General features: G+C 38.0%; 1 protein-coding gene across 1 annotated transcript in view; it reads left to right on the top strand.

Moving 5' to 3' along the window:
- Window positions 1-8,165, top strand: part of LOC104413799 (uncharacterized protein F13E9.13, mitochondrial-like) — a gene marked incomplete at its 5' end in the record, with an annotated part of 12,450 nt that extends 4,285 nt beyond the window's left edge. The window contains 2 exons of the mRNA XM_010024895.1: window positions 975-1,102; window positions 7,302-8,165. Of these exons, the coding sequence (XP_010023197.1) occupies window positions 975-1,102; window positions 7,302-7,492 (319 nt within the window). The remainder of the gene's footprint in view (window positions 1-974; window positions 1,103-7,301) is intronic.
- Window positions 8,166-9,083: the final 918 nt, after the last annotated feature.

Raw genomic sequence — 9,083 nt, 5'->3', positions numbered from 1 at the left:
CTACCCTCCATGTGCTAGTTTTAGGGTGCCTAATACTCTTAGGCCCCATTTCAATCTCATTGTATGTATTTATTAGTTAGGCCTGCGTTTCTCCAGCTGCAGAAAGGGAGTTAGTGTACTTCCTTTTGCATTTGTCACACTGCACATACATGCTGCCACTGAATATGGCCAGAGCATGGGCCCCACCCAGGAGCATTGTCCATGCAGGCAGATCCAGGAAAGAGGTTGGCTCCAGCACCACTCATCAGTGCAACATGTCAGCTGTAACCATTGGTTTCTACTTAAATGGAAATACTGAAACAACAAGGTCAGCTGTTGAACCAGCAATGGCTGGAATTCTTACAAAGTTTAGAACTGTTTAAATTAAAAGCTGCTTTTGCTATAGGTTTCATACAAAGTGCATCACCCGTATATCAAAGACTGCTGTTGAAAAGCTAGGTTGCAGGTAATTGGTGTTTGCAACTGCTGTGTAAGATGATTCCTGTGATTATATCGTAGGTAATAACTATACTTGCTGTTAGTTGGACTTTGTGAAATGAAGTGGAGGGTGTTAATTCTGTTCTAGCAACAGAATCTGATTTATGAATGACTGCACATCCATAACTCCCACTTGAAGTCAGAGCTGTGTGTGCTCAACACATCTGAAATACAGGTGCTCGACATGTAAGCAGGTGTCTTAATTGATACTTCGTAGTTCACACTCAGCAATCACTCTTTAGAGACAGGAGACCCAGAGCGATAGACAGATCAATTATGGTTCCTTGGTGAAAAAGGTTGGGTGTTTTTTTTGCTTGTTCATGTTGCGGTGTTACTTCCCAGTTTAAAACAGGATGCTTGCCCTCTCTCACAGAGCTTGCCTTTGGTTGTTCTGACAGCAGGGAAGATAAAGAAATGCAGTTAGACTGAACATTCAACAAGGTGGATAACAAACATGTGCCAACAGTAACCACAGGGTACGTTCATGCTGTTGACAGTGCTCACGCTCTGACAGCGGATGTCAGCGTGGCCCAGACCGCTTCGGCTGCTGAGCTCTTCCTGGCTGATGGGGTTGTACTGACTGGCACAGCCACTGGACTGCCCACGGATCCCCAGGAGCTGAAAGGTGAGAGCTGTCAGACAAAGGTAAGACAATGGGCAGTAAATCTGGATTAATGTAGAAAGAAATCTATATGTCTGCTATTCCTTAAGGGAAAAAAAGAGAGGCAAGAAAAGAAACTCTCACTGTTGTGTTTGATTTGATACAGCAGAACTTATGTGACTGAAGTGCTTGTTCAGATTGGCTGTCATATGGTTCTAAACAACAATTTGGTGGGACAAAAATGAGAATTATTTCAAGCCTTTGTAACACTGAATGATGCCGACGCTTAAAAAAAATAATATTTAAAAATGTGTGTAAAATTGTGTAAAAACCCCCCACAACTTTTCATTCCTAACAAGTCTTCATACACGAAAAAGCTACTTTACAGCCCTATTAGAAAACTACCTAACTATAAATCTTCCCATTGAAGAGTAAAGCATTTTTATCTTTCACAGTGAAAATGCTAGTCCAGAAAGAAAAGGGGCATTTTGACAAGGCAACGTTCTGAACAGTAATACCAAGGAAAGTGCTGCTTGGGAGATTTCAGAAGGAGCACAGGTTCGCTGGTAGATACACAGATATTACATCAAAATATTTTTTAAATGGTGTGGACTTTTTATCAAGGGAGGTTCATTTGACCCAAGTTCTTACCCTTTTCAAAGTGTTACATTTTTCTTCCCATTTTTCTGTTGGCGTAAGTTTGAGCTGTTGTCATGAAATTGGATTGCTCCCATGCATGTCATGGTGGCATTTAATTTTCATTATTAACTTTAATTTAGGTTAATCTCTTGAATTTGAGGGTCTCACTATGTAAAATAGAATGTGTAGTATTTTTTTTTTTAGGGTTTACTTTTGCTGACATGCTTTAACTTGACACTTTTTGAAGTTCTAGTGCAGAGTGCGTTGTAGTCAACTTATGTTCACTGATCGGCATGAAAAACATACTTTACTTGCCATAGATATCTGGACCTCAAACATCTTTTGAAATAACATAAAATCATTCAGTGTTTTCAGGCTTTCGTCTATATCATATGTGCTTAACAGCATTTAAAATGAATGTTGAACTTGTCAAAATGGATTCTTATTTCATGTTATTTTTTTCCAGATAATGGGTTATAAATGGCTATGCTTCAGTCACCAATGTTAAAAAGAAAATGATGGGTTGGTGTGAACACTGAGCTCTTGAATTAGTTAGGTCTTTTGGTATAGTTAACTAGAAATGATACATGGAACAGGTCACCTTGAAAACTAGGCCTATTTTAGAGGCTGAAAAATTTCCTTAATCATAGAATCAACTAGGTTGGAAAAGACTGTGTTAAGATCAAGTCTAACCTTTACCCCAGGACTGCCAAGTCCACCACTAACCATGTCACCAAGGGCTTCATCTACTCAGCTAGAGTTCCATCCCTGTCTGCAATTAATGCTCCCATCACTCTCAATGCAGACTAAATAATTTTAAAAGAGGATTTTATAATTCTTAGGGTAAAATACTAGGTTAAATTCTGCTTTCACATATGCATGTGCAACCTTCATTCCTTTACTGCATCAAAGAGGAAAACCTGACCTCCAGGCACGAAGGTTTTTTACCACAGGATGCCAAACAAACAGCACCATGGCTTCTGCTTTTCTTCTGTGTGAATAAACATGTCAGTCTGTCCTGCTCTCTTTGTGGGTCCAAAGAACAAAATGAATCAGAGTTGGCAGTTGTAATGAAATACACACATTTATTTTTTTGTTTGGATTTGTGCTATGAAAACAAGAGTGTGCAGATCATGGGTTTGTTTTAACTTAGGTCACAGCACTCTGGATGTTAGCAGACCCTCTCATAAGAACGATGTTGGCTTAAAACAATTAAGAGAAGAACTTAAAAATCAATATTCCGGGGTATAAGGAAGTGACAAATAAGGCATAACTATGTCAGCAGATTCTTAAAAGGAATCAGATCTACTGTCTACAAAGCTGGTGTTGACGTGAGTGAAATTTTGCATTTCACGAATTTATGCAGCTCTGGAAGTGCTGTGTTACGATGATACACGCAATTGGGCACCTTTCATCACACTGCAAAGCATCTCTTGAAAGCAGAACCAAGAGACGGATGAGATTTTTGTCATGTCTTCTTTTCAGCTTTGTTGTGCGGTAATATATGAGTGGTTTTGCCTTTGTGTCTTTGTGTTGAATTGACTGATTTGTGATGGGGTGGGGGAAATGAGTGTTTCCCTGTCAAGCCAGTTCAGTGGGATTTTGTTTGTATCTTGTGTCACTGCCTCCTCATAGGCAACCATCAGCATTGCCCCTTGCAGAGGCTGGCAGGGCCCAGGGCATACCAGAGCACCAGTGGTTGATGTAGTACAAGGTCTAAAATTCAGACTTCAGGTTATTAAGGATCAGGAGTTATAGCTGAGCATTTTTAATTACAATTAGTAAACCATATTTTTATTCAAGAGATTATAGAAGTTTGTTCCAGTCTGCTACCTTCTGAAACATTCTTTGGTCGGAGTGTGGCAATCTATCAGGTTTTCTCTTTGGATCTAACTGCTGAAATACCTGCTTTGCATCTAGTCTGTATTTTAAGTGATTAAATCTTTGCATAGCGACTGCTTAGTTGTCTCTTTAAACAAAGCAAGTGGCCTCAACCGAGTAACCAGTGGCAAACAGGGTACAGCAAGAAACCCAACAACTGCCTGTGACTGTCGCCTCCTTGTTTATTGTTCATAAAAGGGTTATCAAGGCTGATTCTCCCTCTTGCCTTCTGATGATACATTTAGGTCAAAATAGAGGCTGCTGCCTTTGTGGTACTCTTGAGATAAACAGGAGATGTGAGTCTGACCAGTGCTTTTTGTAAGCCCGAGATTTAATAACAGTCATTTGAATTAAAAAAAATGTGTTACAGTGGAGCATTACCATAAACATAGTGTTGTGTACGGTACAGTGATTACTGCATATGAAAAAGCTGTTAAAAGAGGAGTAGTCGAGCAAGTTATTGGCACAGTGGTGCTTATTTTTACGCTGCTCTTCACCATTGTTTTCAAGCTAGGAGCATTTGGCCTTTATTTCATGTAACTTGTGCATACCATAGTTCAAATGCTTTCATTGTGCTTTGCAACCAAGCACTACTTCATTTGATTTTATTAAAGACATGTCTGCAGATGTACTAGTCACAAGAAAGAGCACAGTGCCCTCTAGTTACAGTTTACTGGAATAGAGAAATGCACAAGTTCTGTAAACTTTAGGATCTTGTAACCGTAACATCACAAAATCGTCTCCTTTTCTCTTTGTGTCAAAATATATACATACATATATATATATTCAGAAGAAGAAAGGCAGGAAAGCTGAAAGATTTAAAGGTCTGTGTTTAGAGACATCTTGACAGTGACTGAACACTGGCATACAAAAGCATTTCAAACTGCTGTTGCTTTATTTTCTTTTACAACTTAGAATTTGTATTAGCTCAGCCAATAGACGTATCACCTTCTACTAATCAACTTTAGGCCTTGATGTGCTTGGAAATGACTTAGAAGTAGCATCTGTAGCATACTTAATTAGGTACCCCAGTCTCATTGCAGATGGAGCGCTCCCATTGCCATTCCTCGCATCGTCATTCTGAATAAACCTCCAGCTCAGGAGGTGTGTGGACTCCATGTGTCATGTCTTGTGAAACCACAAAAAAACCAAAGCTTTCCAAAGGAGCAGGAGATGGATACCTTGCTCCTTTGGAAAGCTTTGGTTTTTTTGTGGTTTCACAAGAGTCTCAGGTTTCACTGGGTTTTCCTTTCTACTAGGGCTATGCTACTGCCTTACACCCAAGTGCTCATGCTCTGTTTAATTATTTGGCTTTTAATTTTTCCTGGCAATGTGAAATAATTATAGAACAATTCCTTGCTAATGTGCCTTATGCATTGCCCTAAAAACAAATATTGACTTGGAATGCAGTTCTCTGGGGAATACAGTATACAAGTAGGGTTGCACACATCTTTGGTCAGTTGTAGCACCTTAATTATGCATTGGCATCTGTGTAAAGCAGATGTGATACTTCTAAGAGCACATAGATACTATACAACTATTCTGATTTTTCTAGAACAGGATTTCAGTCATCATGCTGTAAATAACGAAAATTTAATTATTTTGTTCCTGTAAGCAGGATGACTGTAAGAATAAAAAATATGTGCAGAAATAACTAAAGTTGTAATTATATATGCATGATCCATCTGATTTATTTAAAATTGTCAATAAAGACTGCATAGAATGGTTTTATTTTTGTTTTGAAATGTTTATAAGAAGGAGTTATTGTTCCTACATGGAAAAATGGTAGGGCATGTGACCTAAAAAGAGATTCAAGAGCATTTTAATTGATCCCCTTTCTTCAGTTAAGTAGGAAGGTGATAAATAATTAGTCTTCCCTGAAGCATAATTAATAAGTAAGGCTGCTGATGAAACTTCATTTAAACAAAGTGTTTTGAAGCAGACTTATACGTTGCATATGTACTTTCTTCAGTTACCTCAAGCTCTGACCATCTTATATCAGTTTATTGCCCATTAAGGTGATTTATATGTTTTTAAAGGTCAGAAATAATGCCTCGCAACATTTCTGTAAGGGATGAAGCGTCCAGTCCTACCAGTGACTCTGAGGATGTTCAGTTTGAAATGAAAGGATGAAAAGGATGCTTAGTAATTTTTGGGCTGGGAATTTTTAAAAATTTTTATTTCTTTTTCCAGGGCTTGTACTGACCTAAGTTCTGCAGAAAAAACTTTTAATAACCTATTTATGGGGAACCTTTCCATGCTCGAAACAGCCATCCCCTTTTGGTCGTATTCTGAAAAATGGGAACTGTGGTAGCTGAGCCGTAGATCCATTTTCTCGCAGCCAGGTCTGCTGGAATGCATTCATTTCACAGTGAACCATGCACTGGAATCCACCCCATGTAGGAAGGATGAAGGGGATCTGTAATATTTCGAGCTCTGTTTGATATTTTGTTTATTTCTCCTTTTGGAGCCAGGTAAAGGGTCAGATGATTAAGTAACACATGTTGTATATAGAAAAAAACATAGGCTTTTTTTGTTGCATTGCCATTCCTAGAAAAGTACTCTCTATCAGTATTATCTTTTGCTTTCTGGAGCTTTCAGCATAGTCTATATGACTGCTGCTTGCTTTCCTACTTACGAGTCTCTGAAATTTTTCATGAAGTAGAGGACACATTCCTTTTCCCTGTGAAAAAGGCTGCTCTTGTTTCTTCACTGAAGATCTCCTACTAGTTGTCGATGTAGCATAAAGTCAGCAAGGAGACCTGGCAGAAATACACACCAGTCCAATTACCATTATTGTGATTTAAACTGATGACTGAAGAATTGTAATAAGCACAACTCTGCTGTATAGTTCTGCCACTGTAATGTTCTCACCAGACTTGCAAGAAAGAACCTGAGCTGATATGACAAATGAAAATAGGAATGGCATCTTATTCTTGTAGCTGTATTTTGATTACTTCATGGGAAGACTGGGGAGGCAGTGACATGTCTTAAGGTAAGGGAAGTCGAGAACAGTGTTAAGACTCCACATGGTGCATAGTAGTCCACACAGTCATTCCAGCACATCCTTTGTCAAGGCAATAGGTATGGTTTGCCTGGAATCTATACTGGGTGCTACTGCAACACGATAGTAAACAATAGCTCCTTTCCGTTTAGGTGTAGTACCTCAAGCACAATGGAGCCTCTAAGCATGATGATAACAACCACAGTAAGGCAAAAGTGCTGTGCAAAAACTTCCTGCATCTATCATCTCTTCCGACCAGGAATGTGGAGTAAAGATGATTTGTGAGGGGACTGTAGTAAAATGCAGTACATTCTCTGACAGACAAATCAACTTAATCTTGCTTAAATCTTGTTCCTTGAGAATAAAGAGGGGTACAGGTATGGTACCAAGACCTAATTTTCATATCTTCCGTAGCACTGAAACCATCCTCTGATATGTGGTCAGGAATATTCTTCTGCAGGTTTTCATACAACAACAGGATACAAAAAGAAATAAAAGTGAGATTTTCCTTAACAGCTGCTGAGAGCTAAAGGGTTTTTTTTAACTAGAGAAGTCATTTCATTCTGTAGAAGTAGTATGAAATACTGTGATCATTATTTTCTTGGTACTCAACTTTATTGTTGAAAAACTATGTAAATTAAAGTCTTGGTAGAGTTTCAAAGATGGACTTAACCCTAAATTTTGTTTTCGTCTTTTCAGAGGTTAAAGATGCTGTGAAGATTCCTGTGCTGATTGGGTCTGGAGTGACTCTGGAGAATGTGAGGAATTACTTGGATGCAAATGCTCTAATAATTGGTTCTTATTTCAAGAAAGAAGGTTATTGGGCAAATGCTGTTGATCCTGACCGAGTAAAGAAATTTATGGAACACATAAGTAAACTGAGAGAATGAGTTTGTCAGTAAACAGTATTTTTTGTGTGTGTGTGTATAAATGTATTATGATAAATCTTACAGAATTAAAGCACAAATGTGTGGTTTAGGGGCTAATAACATGAAATGAAAACACTCATCATCTCCATAACTAGCTGGGAAACATGGTGGCGCTTACGATAAACTGGTGCTCTGATATTTGCTTCTAGGCAGCGCATTTCTATGGCACTCAAAGCCAGCGTCAATGCAAAACCACCTCTCCGAAGACTTGTGTAATGTATTCTCTCTTATAAGTAAAATGCTATGGAGTTTAAGAATTTGTAGTAAATACTCATCACAGGTGAGCTGAGTTTTGTTTTGCCTGTGAGTACAATAGAATGCCCTTAGTTTACAGCTAAGAGTATTGTAAATTGGACAAGTTAATTAGTCTTTCAGTTTCCCCATCTGTAAAATGATGATAATAGTACCTGCATCACATGGGGGTTGTAAGACATAATAAATGAATGAATGTACAGCTCTTTCATCTCTTCAAATGAAGGGCTCCTTTAAAGTTCAAGATAATTTTTTTTTATTAGAATTGTGCATTTATTACAAAAAATGTAGTAATTGTATACCATACAAAAAAATTAGGATAATTGGGAAATTGATATACTTACAATACTTATTAGAGAGTACACGTAAATATTTAATTACATTTTAAGTAGAGTTGGAACTCAGTCAAAATATTCTCACAAAAAATGGAAATTTTAATAAAGTTTTATTGTTATTTTTCAGCAACCTCCTACAGCTTTGTACCTCTCCAGACTAGTATTAGTGATGCTAAAACCTGCCAGTTTCCCTCTAATAAAAAAAGTGTAATTATAATGGAAACCTTTCTACCAAAGCTGACAGGTAAACACAGATTTTCATTTTTCCTGTAAAATGTAGAGGGAAAATATTACAGTCTTACTGTGTGTGTTGTGAGAGGTTCCATTGAATTTGATCATTTAGCTATAAGGAAGTTTAAAAGAACCGAAGGAATAGGAGCCATCTTCAAACAGTCAGCTGAAAACTACAACTGATATACACTGATAAGGGTTGTTCTGTGATGATAATTATTTTTAAAGAAACTGATTACAGTTGCCAAAAGTCATGTTCATCACTGTGAGTGTGAAAATATAATGTGTTACCAGCACCTTTTTGAATTGGTTTCTACTCATTCCCATCCCAAAAACTCAGAAGTGACTGGAACTCAAATGGGTTTTCATCTGAATGAAAGGGGTGGTGAGAACTGCTTGAGTGATGTATGAAAGGTCTAAAGGGAGTAATGTCATACGTAGTAGTCTTTGTAAGACAAAACCCCTTACGAGTTGGTGTAACACTCATAACATGCAATGAATACTGTAGACAGCACTCCCACTGTGTCACACTTAGGAAAGGAAGAGGACATATTTTGGGCCTATATTGTTACATGTGCATGGTAAGCACAGAATTTAGGGAACAGAAGTAAAGGAAAGCTGGTTCTAAAGCCTGGAAATGTGACTGATGGCCAACTCTTTATCATTCTTTGTGCTGCAAGTATTTGTCTAGCAGCATTAAGCATCTGCTTGCCTGTTTCACACAGATGCTGTAA

The sequence above is a fragment of the Nestor notabilis genome, unplaced genomic scaffold, assembly GCF_000696875.1.
Source record: "Nestor notabilis isolate BGI_N333 unplaced genomic scaffold, ASM69687v1 scaffold12822, whole genome shotgun sequence".
In the NCBI taxonomy this organism is placed as follows: domain Eukaryota; kingdom Metazoa; phylum Chordata; class Aves; order Psittaciformes; family Psittacidae; genus Nestor; species Nestor notabilis.
This window is presented reverse-complemented; position numbering and strand designations above follow the sequence as displayed.